This window comes from Squalius cephalus (genome assembly GCF_949319135.1).
Source record: "Squalius cephalus genome assembly, chromosome: 18".
NCBI classification, from domain to species: Eukaryota; Metazoa; Chordata; class Actinopteri; order Cypriniformes; family Leuciscidae; genus Squalius; species Squalius cephalus.
In genome coordinates, this window is record NC_137139.1 from 10,772,675 (window position 1) to 10,792,081 (window position 19,407).

The 19,407-nt window shown below is 39.6% G+C and overlaps 1 protein-coding gene across 17 annotated transcripts in view; it reads right to left on the reverse strand.

Annotated features, from left to right (window-relative positions):
- The window catches only part of LOC307145432 (ankyrin repeat and SAM domain-containing protein 1A), a gene marked incomplete at its 3' end in the record, with an annotated part of 130,209 nt that overhangs the window by 23,747 nt on the left and 87,055 nt on the right, over positions 1 to 19,407 (reverse strand). For all 17 annotated transcript variants that reach the window (XM_079848553.1, XM_079848555.1, XM_079848560.1 and 14 more), the window contains 3 exons: positions 3,693 to 3,791; positions 3,411 to 3,557; positions 1,030 to 1,137 (listed from right to left, as the gene is read on the reverse strand). In XM_079848553.1, the coding sequence (XP_079704679.1) occupies positions 1,030 to 1,137; positions 3,411 to 3,557; positions 3,693 to 3,791 (354 nt within the window). The remainder of the gene's footprint in view (positions 1 to 1,029; positions 1,138 to 3,410; positions 3,558 to 3,692; positions 3,792 to 19,407) is intronic.

The window sequence follows — 19,407 nt, forward strand, 5'->3', positions numbered from 1 at the left end:
CACTTTATAAACTTAAGATCGAGCCACTGGAGTCACTTGGACTATATTAACGATGTCTTTAATACATTTTCTGGGCCAGCAAGTTTCAGTCCCTTAGAAGCCTATGGAGGAGTTAGACAACTCTCAAATTGAATCAAAAATATCTTAATTTGTGTTCCGAAGATGAACGAATGTCTTACGGGGTTGGAACAACATGAGGGTGAGTAATTACTGACAGAATTTTCATTTTTGGGTGAACTATCCCTTTAATGCTAAATGAAATACATTTATTTTTAATTAAATATTGTTTTAGTTTATTTTAAATAAAAATACTTAAAGTAATATCAAATAAGTTTTATTTTATTTTATTTCAAAAACAATTATGCATCAATTCTTAAAGGTCCTTAAAATGTGCTTCTGTTTTTATTCATGCAAAATATAATCTATTGTTTTTTTTTTGTGTGAGATATGACCAATTTGATTGTGAGATTCAGCCAATATCCTTCTGTAAGGGACAGAAGTGCAGTCAAGCTGCTGTTTGAGTTGCAAAAGTCAACAGAGGAAACATAAAAAACACATCTAGACATCAAAATACATGGACACAAACTCTGAAAGGCATGGTTTGCGAAAATAAGACATGGCATAAGTATTAATCTATTAAATGCAATAACTGACAAATCTATTTAATTTTTTTTTTTTTTGTCATTGATGAAGACCAGATGAAAGATGAATCATGCCAATAAACTACTGTAAAAATATGAAAACAACACTGCAAAATAACAATGAAACAAACACGCAAACAAAACGTTTAAATGTTTGACACATTTAAATGAATACATTTATAGATCAAAGTTAGATCTGTTATAGTTTGACACATTTTTCATTAGTCAACTAAAATTGCATTAATTACATATCAGTAAAAAGGACTTAAATTAATCAGTGTCATTAAAAAAAAAAAAAAAAAAAAACCTGCAATGCAACACTGAACAAAGTGTGATTCTGTCCCTCCGCCGGAGGTCTGTCCATGTTACTGTACACCGCAGCACTTACTCTGATCTGAGAGAGGCGAGGAGGTTTAACCGGCGGCTCCTCATAGGGCCGCTCAGCTAACGATGCGATGATCCTTTTCCTGTGGCCCAACAACGTGATCTTCAGCACCTACACGTACACAAAACACACACAAACAAAAATTAAACTCCAGAAAGCAACGTAAATACCCTGAATAGGCCCACTCACACCAAGAACGATAACTTTAAAGATAACGATAAATACATTGGCGTCCACACCAGCGGACAATATTATTCTGTTTATTATAAGCGCACGCTGCAGTTTTGCTGTCTGTCGCTTTAAATGCTCGAGTTTGTTAAAGCAGGACAAATTCTGATTGGCTGTCAGGCTGTCCATGTTTTTATCGTTCATCAGCTGGAAAATAATGTTTTGAAAGTGAATGCAATGATATTGTTCTTCCGTGCCATTATGGTTATAGCTGTGGTGTGAACTCTACTATTCTTTAAAGCTACAATGTCATTTTTTTCGACGCTAGTGGTCGACGCTAACCTCTTACAATAACAAAGGCGTAGGTTGATGACGCAGTGATAAGCGGAATAATGGAACTTATCGTTATGCTAACACAAGGTTCACCAATCTCGGTCCTGGAGGGCCGATGTCCTGCAGAGTTTAGCTCCAACTCCAATTAAACACACCTGAACCAGCTAATCAAGGTCTCACTAGGCATACTAGAACCTTTCAAACAGGTGTGTTGGAGCTGGTTGGAGCTAAACTCTGCAGGACAGCGGACCTCCAGGACCGAGATTGGTGAACCCTGTGCTAACGGATCTAATAATGTTTATGGATGAGTGAATACATTCATGTTTTTAACATGACTGTGGTATGAAGCAGGACACGATTGCTAATGAGAGACAGATATCAGCGCCATACACGAGTCCCGCAGATATAAAGGAATGAGGACATTTAATTCTACCAAACTACCGGCAAGTGCTGAATTACTACTCACACAGGTCAGTTTATGTAACACATATTATAAACAAACTTGTGAGGTAAAGCAGCACTGTTTCACTTGGTCTACACTATCATACTAAACTGCACTTGAGTGTGTTGAAAGTTATAATGTTATTCTATGTGTTAGTTTGTTGGCTATGAGACGAGCAGTAAGCTAGATCAACATTAGAATAACATACTGATCATATTCTAACATTTCATCATGTTGAGCTATATAACATTGATTCGTTTTATGTACAGTACATTTGCTCACCTGTCTAATATTTGAAGTTTATACAATTTATACAAAATGAAGTTTGTCGTGGACGTGGGGCTCTCGGCATCTCGAAAACGCCACGCTGATATTGATCCTCGTTTTAGTTCTCCTTTTGTCCCAAAGTCTGCTTGCCATAATCCATAATGTTTGAACGAAACCACAAACACAGTTGTCCACGTCTGTCGCCATGGTTACTATGGCAGTACGAGCGGAAACTAGGGATAATGCGGATATTACGTCATTGACAGGCGACAAGTGGGACAGGACGACAGGGACGAGCCATTATTTAAAATTGGAATTTCTCTGAAATTAAAAATCTTTGGGAACTTTTGGGATATTGTCAGTACACAACTGCAGGAAATATATCACACTGTGCAAGTGATTTTTTTGTGAAATCTTACATATTGTACCTTTAATTTTGAGAATGATTTTTAGAACTATTTCTATTATCCTATATATCCTATAGTTGTCCTTGGTGTGAACGGGCCTTAATTCAGAAACAAGTAATTAAATTACTTTTACAAAGAAAAGAAAAGCCAATATGCAAATCATATCACTTTTGTAACACTTTACAATAAGGTCAAGTTACAATTAGTTAACATTGGTTAATACATTAACAATGAGCAATGAATGCGTTACTATTTCTTTATGATAGTTAATAAAAATACAACTGTTCATTGTTAGTTCAGGTTCATGAAATGGTATTAAAAAACAGAATTTTTTATTTTAATATTGTATTAGTAAATGTTAAAATTAACATTAAAGGAATAGTTCACTTCAAAATGAAAATTGTCATCATTTACCGTTTCAAACTTGTATGAATTTATTTCTTCTGCTGAACACAAAATAAGATATTTTGAAACAAACAAGTTGTTGGACGCAATTGACTTCCATAGTATTTTTCCCCCTTCAAAATATCTTTCTTTTGTGTTCAACAGAAGAAAGAAATTCATACAGATTTGAAACAGTAAATGATGACAGAATTTTCATTTTGAAGTGAACTATTCCTTTAACTATGATTATTTTAATAGTTACTTCATGTTAATAAAGTAGTTAAGCAGTAAAGTGTTACTGATACTTCATATAAAAACAAACAAACAAAAAAGCAGTCTTTACTGACGACTGTAAATGTCTGAATGTATGCCGCTGTCCTCACATTAACGATCTCCAGCTCCCACAGGTTCTTCACACACTCTAGCGTGCGATAGCCGCTGGACATGAAGTTGTGCAGGTATTCCTGAAGTCCCAGGACGTCCAGCCACGAGGAGAGGGTCGTGCTGCCGTCACAGCCCAACGCTTTCACCTGCACGAAACCAGTACAGATCAACACAACAGAGATTATCACAATTATGGACCTCTCACAAGATCATCCTGATAAAGTCATAAGTGATAAAAGACCATCTTAGCATGTAACGGATGATTTTAGACTGACACAGACCTTTGGTAAAGAACGTGCAGCGCTGATGATCTTCCTGCGATGTCCCGGATCCGTGATGCCGATTTCTCTCAGATCTTGCTCTTCCATTACATCATTTCCCTACACAAACACAACCGTTAGACATACTGTGAAAGATAGCTTCCTTTCTCTGTGTGTTTTAATGTTCACAAAATGTGATTTTTTTTTTATGTGATTAATTAGATAAATGTATTGCATTAATATATTACATGAACCTAACAACATTAAATGAGGTTTATGCTTAAATCATGGGGAAAATAAAAATAAACAAAATCTCTGAAAAAAAAGTCTTATTTTGCTTCTCACATAAATTGATCTTGTTGAGTTTAGTTTAGATTAGATTACAATATACACAACACCACAACAAAAGACCCAAATACACAACTCAATATCAATACTGAAGGGCAATAGTGCTCCACTTGGTCAATGTGTCTTTTGTCTGAACACACACAAGGTTTAATTCAATTTACTGCAGAACACCATTGAGAACAGCATCTTACGTTTTAGTCACTGAACCACCTTTACTTTCTTCAACAATGATACAGTATGTCTCCACTATATGGATTACGGACACAAAATATTATCAGCTTGGACAGAGACGGCGCACATCTCAGTGTTTGTATGAGTGCGCGTGTTTCATGTTTCTTTATTGATCAGTGCCATAAAGTCTAAACGCAGAACATCTAACACAGCAGCATCTGAGCGATCGATGCAAGAAGGCGCAGAGAGCAATCTGAGGTGCTGATCTTACAACGAGACCTTAAACACACACACACAGAGAGAGAGAGAGAGAGAGAGAGAGAGAGAGAGAGAGAGAGAGAGAGAGAGAGAGAGAGAGAGAGAGAGAGAGAGAGAGAGAGAGAGAGAGAGAGAGAGAGAGAGAGAGATTTTCCATCAGGCCTCGCAGTCCCTTTATACACAATTAATGCATTTAAAGAGGAAACACTGTGCATAACCCTTCCTGCACCTGAAGGGTCACTGTATTAAAACAGCCTTGAAACTGTCTAAAATATGATAAGCATGACAAACAGATGATGATAAAAGAATGTACGGCAAGTGTTTTGAGATCTACAATGAAGTGAACTGTGATTTACAGTGAACTGGCACATTTAGTGTCCAACACACATTGCTTCAGTGTATGCTGTGAAGCAGCGGCTGTCGTTATGTGCCGAGAGTCCATGCTAGCAAATATAAACACTGCAACGCAATACTTCAGTCACAATCCGTGAAACAATAACATCAAACCATAACATACCAAATCAAACAAAGTAAAAACAAACAAACAAAAAGCAAAAAGACAAAACAAAAACTCCAAACTATAATACAACAAAACCAATAATACAAACAACCAAAAACAAAACCTCCAAACAAGCACAAAAATTTCAAAACAAAACCAATAAAATATTAAAAAGGCAAAACACAAAACGAAACCAATAAATAATAAATACAAACCATAAAAGCACAAATCAAAAACTCCAAACAAAATAAAACCAATAAAACACAAACAAGCAAGCCACAAACAACTCCAAACAAACAAAACTAATAAAATGCTAACAAAAGGCAAAACACAAAATTAAACAAATACAAACAACCAAAAACAAACCACAAAGCAAACCTCAAAACACACACAAATACCCATTAAAACAGAGTAAACCACAAACAAAACAAAAACTCCAAACATACAAACAACTAAAATCAATAAAAAAACTAACAAAAAGCAAAACACAAAATGAAACCAATAATAAAAACAAACACAAAACACCCAAAACAACACAAAACTAAACCAATAAAACAAACAACTTAAAGCAACCTAGAAAACATAAACTCCAAACATACACAAAACAAAACCAATAAAATACAAACAAGCAAGCCACAAAAAACTCAAAACAAAATCAATAATACACTAACAAAAAGCAAAACACAAAATGAAATCAATAATACAAAAATAAAAAACACAAAACAAAACCTCCAAACCAACACAAAACAAAACCAATAAAATGCTAATAAAAAGCAAAACACAAAATGAAACCAATAGTACAAACAACATAATGCAAACCACAAAGCAAACTCAACAAACCCAATAAACCAAACAGTAAATCACAAACAAAACAAAAACTCCAAACATACACAAAACAAAACCAATAAAACACAAACAAGCAAGCCACAAAAAAAAAAAAATCAGCAAACAAGCAAACCACCTCCAAATCAATAAAACAATAAAAAGGCTAAACAAAATGTTCTGATCAGCTGTGATTCGGTCCCTCCACACTACACTTCGCTGGACAGACGGAATGGAAACACATGGAGTAAAGTCCTACAATTGTGCCGGTGAAGGAAAGTGGTGCAGTGGGTAATCATCACAGACGTCCTGTGCAATGAAGGATCTGCAGATCTGAATCAAATATGAGACATCTAATGCTCTGATGAACATGATGAATCACATCACTGTCCGTCATCGTTCACTCCACTCAAACAGCATGAGCGATCTGAGCCACTTCACGTCTCATCTGCTCATCCTGTGGTAAAGTGAGTGAGGGAGGCAGATGGGGAATAGGTTTGGGTAAAACTGCCCAAATCATTTAGAGTGAAGAAACGGCGGCTGAATGCAGAAAGGTTAAGGTGGATCAATCTGTCTCTGTCCTCTTTTCATCTCCCTCTCGCTCTCTCTCTCTATTCCACTTAACTCTTCTTCTCCCATTATCAGCCTTCAGTAAAGACTGAAATCTGAGTGCAACACAGAGAGATTTTTTCTACAAATGCGATTATGAGACAACTGAATATGAAACAAATGGAGGATGTACATTCAGTGGCTCCAAAAAGTATTTGGAAACTAACTAATCAACTATCAAAATAAATAGCATCAGGATAATGTCACTTTTGAGAGACTCAGAGTCCATTCTTACAAAAGAAAGATTCAGACTGCAACACAATCCTTCAGTCACAATCCACACTTCAACAAGAACATTTTATTTCTAAAAGAAAATTAAAATCAAACAACAGCCATACCAAACACCACCAAAAACAATACAAAATCAATAAAACACTAGCAACTAAAAGCAAACTCCAAACACAACTCCAAACACAAAACAAAACCAAACAACCCCACCCAAATAAAACACAAAAAGACAAATCAAAAACACCAAACACAAAAAAACAATAAAACACTAACAACAAAAAGCAAAACGCAAACCAAAACCAATAACACGAACAATGAAAAGCAGACCAAAAAACAAAACTCCAAACAAACAAAACAGAACCAAACAACCCCATCCAAAAACACAAGACAAATCAAAACTCCAAACACAAAAAAACCCCAATAAAACACTAAAAAACAAAAAGCAAAATGCAAACCAATAACAAAAACAAGAAAAAGCAAACCACAAAACAAATAAACAAAAAAAAACAAACAACCCCACCCAAATAAAACACAAAAAGACAAATCAAAAACACCAAAAAAACCAATAAAATACCAACAACAAAAAGCAAAACACAAACAATAAAAAACAAACCACAAAAAAAAAACTCAGAACAAACACAACACAAACAAAAACTCAGAACAAACAACAAAAAGACTGTAGGTATCGTTCATGTCTGTACCACAAACAATGAAGGACGAGGCAAACTTTTGTATACTTTGCATTTAAATCCCAAACCCCCAGTATATAACAGTGGTTCTCCTTTGCAAACAGCACTAATGAAAGCTTGTACCTGTATGACTCACGGCTCTAGAGACTTTGTAGACTTTGCGAACTTTGCAAAGTAATGTCTTTTTAGAACTATCCAATTTCACAAAGACATCTGAGAATAAAACTTTGATTCCAGTTGTGGAGAGATTCCTCATGATGGCAGAGGAGAGAATCAGGGAAGTCCACCAAACAACAGCTCAATTCCAGCAGCAGTGCATGAGAAATCAAACGAAATCTGTTGTGGAAAACCTCAGAGGAAATCTCTCTAATGCAGAGGAACCTGAATTAACTTTGAGGAACGACGCAGATGCTTTATGACTACAGAAGCATTTGTAATCATTCTGCACACTAGCAATCATGTCAATGACATCAAGAGACGCCTTTTTCAGAAGCACCAATCAGACGCTGGCTGGTTCAGAGCTCCTGCACTTCTGTCAATCATAAATCAACAGGCGTGACGCGGGTGAATCCACGTCCAGCAAAGGTCACTCACACATTTTTAATATGGTCGTCGTACTGATACAAGAGTTGTGAGGCAAACATTCAGTTATTAAAAACAAAATGTACTGATACTGATAGTTTGGTGGTTGTTTGAAAAATAAAGTGCTATTACATTGTATATGATAGATTAATGTAAACCAATAGACTACCATAAATAATGATAGGAATGATATACATACATACATACACACACACATACACACACACACACATATATATACACACAATCACACATATACATATACATACACATACACATACACATATACATATACATACACATACATAGTCAAACCAAAAATTATTCAGACACCAGATATAATTTTTTTATATTTTTTTACTAGTCGGTGCAGGACACTATAGTTAATTTATGTAAGTGAGGATAGCACAATAAAGTAAACTGTGACATATTAGACCCAAAAATTATTCATACAGTGGACTATCAGTAAAATTTATACAAATTTGGGACCTAAAATTATTCAGAAACTTTGACCTGTCCATGTTTTGCTGAAGTGTTTTTTCTTTAATTGCTAATGCGAACTTTTTACACCACAGACTGCACAAATGAAGCATTGCTTGGCAATTGGTTCACTTTAATTGGTATTATCTAATTGTGTAGTTAAATTTTACAGCTGACAGATATTCAACCTAATTCATCTGTGAGACAGTCTAATAGAAGGACGGACAAAACCAGTGAAATATCAACTGATTTAATAACTGAGTTATTGTCATAGTTCATTACCATTTTCTAAACTATAGTGAATAAACTGTGATAATGAGAGAAATGCTGAAGGTGTCTGAATAAATTTTGGTTTGACTGTATATTTGCACAAATAAACTTCTTTTGTGTCAAAAGTTAAGTTTTAAGGGATCTTTTAAAGATTTAAAGTCTCTTAAGATGATCTAGGCTGTATTTAATCAAAAATAATGAAAAAATGTGAAATATATTACAATTTAAAGAACAGTTTTCTACTGTATGTGAATATATATTAAAATGTAATTTATTCCTGTGATCAAAGCTGAATTTTCAGCATCATTACTCCAGTCTTCAGTGTCACATGATCCTTCAGAAATCATTCTAATATGATGATTTGCTGCTTAAAAACATTTCAGTCACATTTTATTTTAAGGTGACGTAGTTACACGTTACTACATGTACTTACTATACTAAAAACAGTAAATTATGCATAATTACAAGTAACTAACCCTAAAACCATAACTCTATAGTAAGTACGTGTAGTTAATTAATAATACTCAGTACTTATTGGAGTAAGTACAATGAAACTACATCACCTTAAAATAAAGTGTAACCAACATTTCTTAATATCAATGTTGAGAACAGTCGTGCGGCTTCATATTTTTGTGGAAACTGATAGATTTCATTCAGGATTCTTTGAAAAGAAAGTTTAGAAGAACAGCATTTATTTGAAATCGATGCTGCGCGCACACACACACACACACACACACACACACACACACACAGACCTGGTACTGGTGTTGATATCTGATCGTGATGCCAGCTCTTTTCTGTGGCCGGTCATTCTGAAGTGCTATTCACTGACCCAAACGTGAAGCTAATTCCACTTCTCACCTCTCTCTGCAAACGCAAGTGCCTTGATGACTTTGTAAGCTGGCTGCACATGGGGACAGTGGCAAGGAGAATGCTAACATCCTCCGGCCCAAAACGGACCACATTTCAGGCTTTTGCAGCATTTTATTTATTTTTTTAAATACGTTTTTTTTGGTGTGTGTCTATTTTCCCACTTTCTCTTCTAAACCAAATGTAAGACGTCTCTGATTGACTAACCTTTTTGTATGTGAAAATACTGATGTAGTTCAGACTGTATATTCCCAAAAGGCTGAGCAATATTGAGGAGACACATCTCAATTATTTAAACCTCTTTCCAATAACACTGAACAGATCACACCGTTCTCACAGGTAAGACACAAACAGCGGAGTACAGCGCTTTAGATCGCTCCGAGGAAACTAATGGATGTAATGAACACACTTAATTAACCTGCTTAACTGGATATCACGCATCTACCCATCACTTCAGACATCGCAAAATTACATTTCCCATAATGCACCTCACGAAATCCACTTTGTGTCCTCAGATTTTCCTTCATTTTTACATGCGTTTTAATACTCAGTAAGTAAAAATAGCAACATATTAAAGTCAAATCGGAGACAGTTTCTTAATGCAAGACCTAAATACACGGCAGACAAGCTCATTTTAATTATTGATCAAATATCTCCGGCGAGATCAAAGGCGATGGGCTTCTTTGGGGTGAATTATGGAGAAGTGGAGTGCAGAGAGGAGGACAGGATGGGAAGAAGGAATGGAGATGGATGCGGGTGGTAATGCACTTCTGGAAAGACGTAAGACGAACTCACCCCAGGTGTCCGAATGAAAGCGAGAGCTTTGATTCGTTCTCCTGCACTCCGTCTCCAATGCATTTGGAATTAGTTGGGAAAGTAAGAACAATGTTTTGGCCTCTATCTAGTATCGCATGTGTGTTACTCCAGCTCTGACTTTCAGAAGTTCTTTAATATGCATGAAACCACACTAGTTAAAGAAGAGATGTGAATGCTTTTACAAATCACATCCCATCTTCCAATGCGTGTTCACCACATTCGCAAAACGCTGAGTAACAATTCCTCGCATCAGGTCATTAGGCAAATTTCAAAGAAGTATTTTAACTGTAGAGTAAATAGATGCGTAAATAGCTATATGGCACTTAAACTACCTTTCAAAAGTTTGGGTTTGGTAAGATTTTTTTTTTAATGGTTTTTATAAAGTGTCTTCTGCTCACTAAGACTGCATTTATTTGATGATAAATACAGTAAAACAGCGTCCAGTGTAGACAGCTTCTAGTTATAGAGGTCGCGTATAGCGGTCGCGTACGGTGTAGACAGCTTCTAGTTATAGCGGTCGCGTACGGGGTAGACAGCTTCTAGTTATAGCGGTCGCATATAGCGGTCGCGTCCAGTGTAGACAGCTTCTAGTTATAGCGGTCGCGTACGGTGTAGACAGCTTCTAGTTATAGCGGTCGCGTCCAGTGTAGACAGCTTCTAGTTATAGTGGTCGCATATAGCGGTCGCGTCCAGTGTAGACAGCTTCTAGTTATAGCGGTCGCGTACGGTGTAGACAGCTTCTAGTTATAGCGGTCGCGTATGGTGTAGACAGCTTCTAGTTATAGCGGTCGCGTACGGTGTAGACAGCTTCTAGTTATAGCGGTCGCGTACGGTGTAGACAGCTTCTAGTTATAGCGGTCGCGTACGGTGTAGACAGCTTCTAGTTATAGCGGTCGCGTATAGCGGTCGCGTACGGGGTAGACAGCTTCTAGTTATAGCGGTCGCGTATAGCGGTCGCGTACGGGGTAGACAGCTTCTAGTTATAGCGGTCGCGTATGTGTAGACAGCTTCTAGTTATAGCGGTCGCGTATAGCGGTCGCGTACGGGGTAGAGAGCTTCTAGTTATAGCGGTCGCGTATAGCGGTCGGGTCCAGTGTAGACAGCTTCTAGTTATAGCGGTCGCGTATGGTGTAGACAGCTTCTAGTTATAGCGGTCGCATATAGCGGTCGCGTCCAGTGTAGACAGCTTCTAGTTACAGCGGTCGCGTATGTGTAGACAGCTTCTAGTTATAGCGATCGCGTCCAGTGTAGACAGCTTCTAGTTATAGCAGTCACGTATAGCGGTCGCGTATGGTGTAGACAGCTTCTAGTTATAGCAGTCGCGTATAGCGGTCGCGTATGGTGTAGACAGCTTCTAGTTATAGCGGTCGCGTATGGTGTAGACAGCTTCTAGTTATAGCGGTCGCGTATGGTGTAGACAGCTTCTAGTTATAGCGGTCGCGTATGGTGTAGACAGCTTCTAGTTATAGCGATCGCGTCCAGTGTAGACAGCTTCTAGTTATAGCAGTCGCGTATGGTGTAGACAGCTTCTAGTTATAGCGATCGCGTATGGTGTAGACAGCTTCTAGTTATAGCGGTCACGTATAGCGGTCGCGTATGGTGTAGACAGCTTCTAGTTATAGTGGTCGCGTATGGTGTAGACAGCTTCTAGTTATAGCGGTCGCGTATGGTGTAGACAGCTTCTAGTTATAGCGGTCGCGTATGGTGTAGACAGCTTCTAGTTATAGCGATCGCGTCCAGTGTAGACAGCTTCTAGTTATAGCAGTCGCGTATAGCGGTCGCGTATGGTGTAGACAGCTTCTAGTTATAGCGGTCGCGTATAGCGGTCGGGTCCAGTGTAGACAGCTTCTAGTTATAGCGGTCGCGTATGGTGTAGACAGCTTCTAGTTATAGCGGTCGCATATAGCGGTCGCGTCCAGTGTAGACAGCTTCTAGTTACAGCGGTCGCGTATGTGTAGACAGCTTCTAGTTATAGCGATCGCGTCCAGTGTAGACAGCTTCTAGTTATAGCAGTCGCGTATAGCGGTCGCGTATGGTGTAGACAGCTTCTAGTTATAGCGGTCGCGTATGGTGTAGACAGCTTCTAGTTATAGCGGTCGCGTATGGTGTAGACAGCTTCTAGTTATAGCGGTCGCGTATGGTGTAGACAGCTTCTAGTTATAGCGGTCGCGTATGGTGTAGACAGCTTCTAGTTATAGCGGTCACGTATAGCGGTCGCGTATGGTGTAGAGAGCTTCTAGTTATAGCGGTCGCGTATGGTGTAGACCAGTGGTTTTCAAACTTTTTCAAGAGTGACCCTTTTTTTTTTTTTTTTTTAATTGACGCGACCCATAGGCCTATATAGGCCTATTCTTAAGCCTTTTGTTAACAACCGCTTTTGATGATGCACGTGCAGTGGCTTATCCATGACGCGATCGTAACGCAAAGTTGATTCTGCACTCTTTTGATCTAGCTAAAGCTACAGGGATGCTAATTAACCGATTAACCATTAACCATTGTAAGAATTTTAACCAATTAATAGCCTGCTATCGTTTGCTGTATGCTTAAAAAATTCACTAAAAATATTCCACAACAAATCCTTTAAATTTAATGATATTCAGAACAGAACAAGAATGAAAAAAATATATATAAACAAGCCAAAGCGAAATAATTTAAAGCGAAAGTGAAAGTAAGCGGCGTTGGGCTCACGTAACTCTCATTCGAATAATTTTTTTTTCCATATTCGCGATTTATTTGGATGCTAAACTATTATTTATTATAGGCTTCTAAGAAAAAATTAAAATGATTATCCCCCCAAATTTTAAATATTTATTAGGCTTCAAAAAATATAAAAACTTTTAATTTAAGTGAACTTCAAACAAACCTTACATAAACCCATTATAAATGTCATATTTACCTGTGCCTTTCCTGTCAAACAGGTATGAAATATACAGAAATTGAATAAGGTTATCAAAACATTCTGCACTGCATAAATTATAAACTAAATATAGATAAATCCTTATTAAAGCTACAAGCATTCTTTAGTCAAGAGCAGTTAGTAATTTTCTCAGAGAATTAGCTGCTGCCACTTTAGGACCAGCCACAGCTGACGATCTCACGACGCATCCAATTCTCTCACTACTATTTACTTTCATTTAAGATTTTATTTAAGTCATTTAAGACTGTTCTTGTGAGGATACTCGACAAAAGCGGACATTTTGGCATACATGTGTGCTGTTCGTTCTAGCGCGAAAGAGAACTTGATACATGGCGCGCGTCTATCTGTGGGTCGTGTGTGTGTGTGTGTGTGTGTGTCAGGAGGACATTCACTGACAGCGCGTTCTCTTTTGTCTTGTCGCGCATGAAAAAGCATTTGCATGAATAAGAGCGGGATCATATAACGATAGCTTAGTCACCTGTTGTTGTTTCTGGCGTTTCATCGCCTGTGCCGCAAACGCGATACCACGGAGGAGCAGGACCGAGCCTATGTCGATGCGCGCGTGTCCGGGAACATCGCGTGCACACCAGCTATAAACAAATAGCAAACGGGATTTTGAATTTTGAAAAGTGGGGAGGACATGTCCCCCCTGTCCCCATAGGAAATTACGCTCGTGGGCTTCTTTGTACTTCACTCACGTTCCAATATCGATCCCTCTTCAGAAAATCACCCTCTTCACATGCGCAAAAATGTGCTTGGAAACATCACAGTGGAGCGGTGCTTACGCTGAATGGCACGAATTGTAGGCTATTGACTATTTAAACAGAGCAGTGTAATTTTTATGTGAGGTTGACTATTTTATTTTGATAATGAACCGGCTGCGATGTCAAGATTGCAATGCTGGAATATGTTGTGTGCATGTGAGGCGCCACCGGCATGATGGAATCATATAAATATACTCCGTTATTTTGTTCAGGACATCATTCGAAACTGCAAAGTATTTATTTATATTTGTGTACACTCGCAATAAAACACAACATTGTGCTTTTGTAAAATAAAGAAAACAAACAAACTGCCGTCTCGGTTTCCTTTCCGTCAACTGGTTTGTGAGGCGCAGCGCCTCACAGAAATGAACCAAACTCAGCAGCATGCTGCCAGTTTTTTCTTTCGTTGTATTAATCTATTAATTCTTTAAATAGCCATATTGCGCGTGTTTCTTTTATATAGGCCTATAGACTATGATTTTATGAAAACAAATTTTGTTTTTTAATTTAATTATATTTTCCGTAAATCATCCTGGCGACCCATTTTTTAAGTCTCGCGACCCACCCGAGGGTCGCGACCCAGGGTTTGAAAACCACTGGTGTAGACAGCTTCTAGTTATAGCGGTCGCGTATGGTGTAGACAGCTTCTAGTTATAGCAGTCGCGTATAGCGGTCGCGTATGGTGTAGACAGCTTCTAGTTATAGCGGTCACGTATAGCGGTCGCGTATGGTGTAGACAGCTTCTAGTTATAGCGATCGCGTCCAGTGTAGACAGCTTCTAGTTATAGCGGTCACGTATGGTGTAGACAGCTTCTAGTTATAGCGGTCACGTATAGCGGTCGCGTATGGTGTAGACAGCTTCTAGTTATAGCGATCGCGTATGGTGTAGACAGCTTCTAGTTATAGCGATCACGTATAGCGGTCGCGTATGGTGTAGACAGCTTCTAGTTATAGCGATCGTGTCCAGTGTAGACAGCTTCTAGTTATAGCGGTCGCGTATGGTGTAGACAGCTTCTAGTTATAGCGGTCGCGTATGGTGTAGACAGCTTCTAGTTATAGCGATCGCGTCCAGTGTAGACAGCTTCTAGTTATAGCAGTCGCGTATAGCGGTCGGGTCCAGTGTAGACAGCTTCTAGTTATAGCGGTCGCGTATAGCGGTCGGGTCCAGTGTAGACAGCTTCTAGTTATAGCGATCGCGTCCAGTGTAGACAGCTTCTAGTTATAGCAGTCGCGTATAGCGGTCGCGTATGGTGTAGACAGCTTCTAGTTATAGCGGTCACGTATAGCGGTCACGTATGGTGTAGACAGCTTCTAGTTATAGCGGTCACGTATAGCGGTCACGTATGGTGTAGACAGCTTCTAGTTATAGCGGTCACGTATAGCGGTCACGTATGGTGTAGACAGCTTCTAGTTATAGCGGTCGCGTATGGTGTAGACAGCTTCTAGTTATAGCGATCGCGTCCAGTGTAGACAGCTTCTAGTTATAGCAGTCGCGTATAGCGGTCGCGTATGGTGTAGACAGCTTCTAGTTATAGCGGTCACGTATAGCGGTCACGTATGGTGTAGACAGCTTCTAGTTATAGCGGTCACGTATAGCGGTCACGTATGGTGTAGACAGCTTCTAGTTATAGCGGTCACGTATAGCGGTCGCGTATGGTGTAGACAGCTTCTAGTTATAGCGGTCACGTATAGCGGTCACGTATGGTGTAGACAGCTTCTAGTTATAGCGGTCACGTATAGCGGTCGCGTATGGTGTAGACAGCTTCTAGTTATAGCGATCGCGTCCAGTGTAGACAGCTTCTAGTTATAGCGGTCACGTATGGTGTAGACAGCTTCTAGTTATAGCGGTCACGTATAGCGGTCGCGTATGGTGTAGACAGCTTCTAGTTATAGCGATCGCGTATGGTGTAGACAGCTTCTAGTTATAGCGGTCACGTATAGCGGTCGCGTATGGTGTAGACAGCTTCTAGTTATAGCGATCGTGTCCAGTGTAGACAGCTTCTAGTTATAGCGGTCGCGTATGGTGTAGACAGCTTCTAGTTATAGCGGTCGCGTATGGTGTAGACAGCTTCTAGTTATAGCGATCGCGTCCAGTGTAGACAGCTTCTAGTTATAGCAGTCGCGTATAGCGGTCGGGTCCAGTGTAGACAGCTTCTAGTTATAGCGGTCGCGTATAGCGGTCGGGTCCAGTGTAGACAGCTTCTAGTTATAGCGATCGCGTCCAGTGTAGACAGCTTCTAGTTATAGCAGTCGCGTATAGCGGTCGCGTATGGTGTAGACAGCTTCTAGTTATAGCGGTCACGTATAGCGGTCACGTATGGTGTAGACAGCTTCTAGTTATAGCGGTCACGTATAGCGGTCACGTATGGTGTAGACAGCTTCTAGTTATAGCGGTCACGTATAGCGGTCACGTATGGTGTAGACAGCTTCTAGTTATAGCGGTCACGTATAGCGGTCACGTATGGTGTAGACAGCTTCTAGTTATAGCGGTCGCGTATGGTGTAGACAGCTTCTAGTTATAGCGATCGCGTCCAGTGTAGACAGCTTCTAGTTATAGCAGTCGCGTATAGCGGTCGCGTATGGTGTAGACAGCTTCTAGTTATAGCGGTCACGTATAGCGGTCACGTATGGTGTAGACAGCTTCTAGTTATAGCGGTCACGTATAGCGGTCACGTATGGTGTAGACAGCTTCTAGTTATAGCGGTCACGTATAGCGGTCGCGTATGGTGTAGACAGCTTCTAGTTATAGCGGTCACGTATAGCGGTCACGTATGGTGTAGACAGCTTCTAGTTATAGCGGTCGCGTATAGCGGTCGGGTCCAGTGTAGACAGCTTCTAGTTATAGCGGTCACGTACGGTGTAGACAGCTTCTAGTTATAGCGGTCGCATATAGCGGTCACGTACGGTGTAGACAGCTTCTAGTTATAGCGGTCGCGTATAGCGGTCGGGTCCAGTGTAGACAGCTTCTAGTTATAGCGGTCACGTATGGTGTAGACAGCTTCTAGTTACAGCGGTCGCATATAGCGGTCGCGTCCAGTGTAGACAGCTTCTAGTTATAGCGGTCGCATATAGCGGTCGCGTCCAGTGTAGACAGCTTCTAGTTGTAGCGATCGCGTCCAGTGTAGACAGCTTCTAGTTATAGCGGTCGCGTATAGCGGTCGGGTCCAGTGTAGACAGCTTCTAGTTATAGCGGTCGCGTACGGTGTAGACACGCTGAAAGTAATTAAATATCATAAACGTCCAACTATCTGATAAAACCATATATTGATGTACATACGATTATCCAGACTGTTGTTAATGGTGACTAAGGGGCAGTTTACACAACACCGTTTTCAACTAAAAACATAAAACTTTTTATGCGTTCGTTTACATGACAACAGCGTTTTGGGCGCCTGAAAACTCAAAGTTTTGAAAAATGATTTTTAAAGTGCAAGTTTTTGAAAACAGTCTCCGTGTAAACAACAAAAACGTGAATCTCTGAAGACGATGACGTTATGCACATGCGTATTACGTGTTCAGTCTATAGTGTTTCATCGCCATCTAATGGTCTGGCAGCAGAATACAGCGCTCTTAGACGTTTTCACGGATCCGTGTGAATGGGGATCGTTCTGACAATGGTGTCGTATGTACGTGGAAAAATCAAAGGAAAAACTTCTCCGTTTTAAGCATATCGTTGTCGTGTAAACGTACTCTCAATTATAAATTATTTCTGAATTTCTTTTTTCTTTCAATCCAATTTAGTTGCTGTCTGGAGCCCCTGTTCTGTTTAAAGGGTACATAACATGCACAGTTTCACCTAATCTCATGTTAATCTTGAGTACCTATAGAGTAGTAGTGCATCCTTAATATCTCAAAAAAGTGTTTAGTTTTATTATATTTAGAAAAGAAAAATACAGCTTTCCGATTCTCTCCGGAAAAAGCCGAGGTCCTGGAGGCGGAGCTATAGAGTCAAGCGGTAGTGCTTGATTTCCAGCAAAAGACAGAAATCTGATCCAGTTGTACTTACATGAATGGGGTCTTTTATCACTGGGACCGCTCCACGTTTTAATAGCAAACGATTTGCAAATCCAGCGTCGACCTGAGCCTTGTTAATAAAACATTCGTCACTGAAACGACCAGAACACACAACCGCACTTCCTACACTCCGTTGCTGCCCCGGAAAAACAAACTGCATCCACTGTTCCTGTAACACTGGGTTCTTTGGAAAACTGAACACGGTAAGCTTTCCCTCACATCCAAATACACACTTTTTTGGAGACATTCTTGAACAAATCCTATGCAGCGCTGCCGATGATTTCCTGTTGATGTGCGCGGTCTCGCTCTCCTCTAGTCGACGTGCGCGCGGGCGCGCTTTTCCGAGAGAAATGCTCATATAAGGAGTTGCACTCTGATCTACGTCATTAGATCCACGATCTAAAAAAAACCAGCCGAAACTTGTACCAACCCGGAAGTAAGATTTTCAGCATAGAAATTCTCCGTTATTCGTCCAAAATATTTTTTTAAAACTTTGCCCATGTTTAGCATGAGAATCTATCTCTTTAACACTGTAAACAACTCTGAATACATGAAACACCATTGTACCCCCCCTTTAAATATAGTGAGGAGAACTCTGGTAAACTAAGATGAAAGAGAAGAGAGAGGAAAGGAAATGCTACAAAAACAAAACAAAAAAAAAAGTGTTTATCCATGTATAAAAAGCCCAAGTGTTCTGCACCAGTATTATCTTAGAGAGAATGGATCATCAATCCTACACTCTGCCATGAAAAACAGAGCGTGAGCAGAGGAAGATGAAGTGTTCATCTCCAAAAAAAGACAAAAACGAGATGGAGCTTTACAGTGATGTTCAAAGCGTTCAGCAGATATTAAACACATCGAAAGCTGAAGATGCTAAACCCGCTGAGCTGTTAAAATAGTCATGTGAAAACGCCTGCCTCTTTCCAATCAGCTCAGAGTTAAAAATGACCTTTCTGCAGTTTCAATGTATGGAGACAAAATTGAGCGTTTTTCCTTAAGAAGCTCAAAGTGTCTAGGCTACAGTATGATGAGGTACAGACCAGCATATAAACAAATCCAAGCCGAATTCATTTCTTACTCGTCTCCACTGTGACATTTAGAGTTAAGTATGTAAGAGAGTATAGCTGTACGGTCCAGCTAAGATTTATTAATCCTGCATATATAAATCAGCACAAGTCCACAAATGCATTCAGGCAAGGCAATCTGAACACAGCAGAGAGACTAGCCTCCTGTATCTGTGTTATTGTGGACTTCAGCTGTGCTGAACACTCACATTCAAAGAACGCATTATGTGATTATGTGACCGCATCATGCCACGCCACTGACTTTGAGCACAGCATTATGGGCTGAGACTGCATATATGCTACCGTTCAAACGTCTCTTGCTTACCACTGCTGCA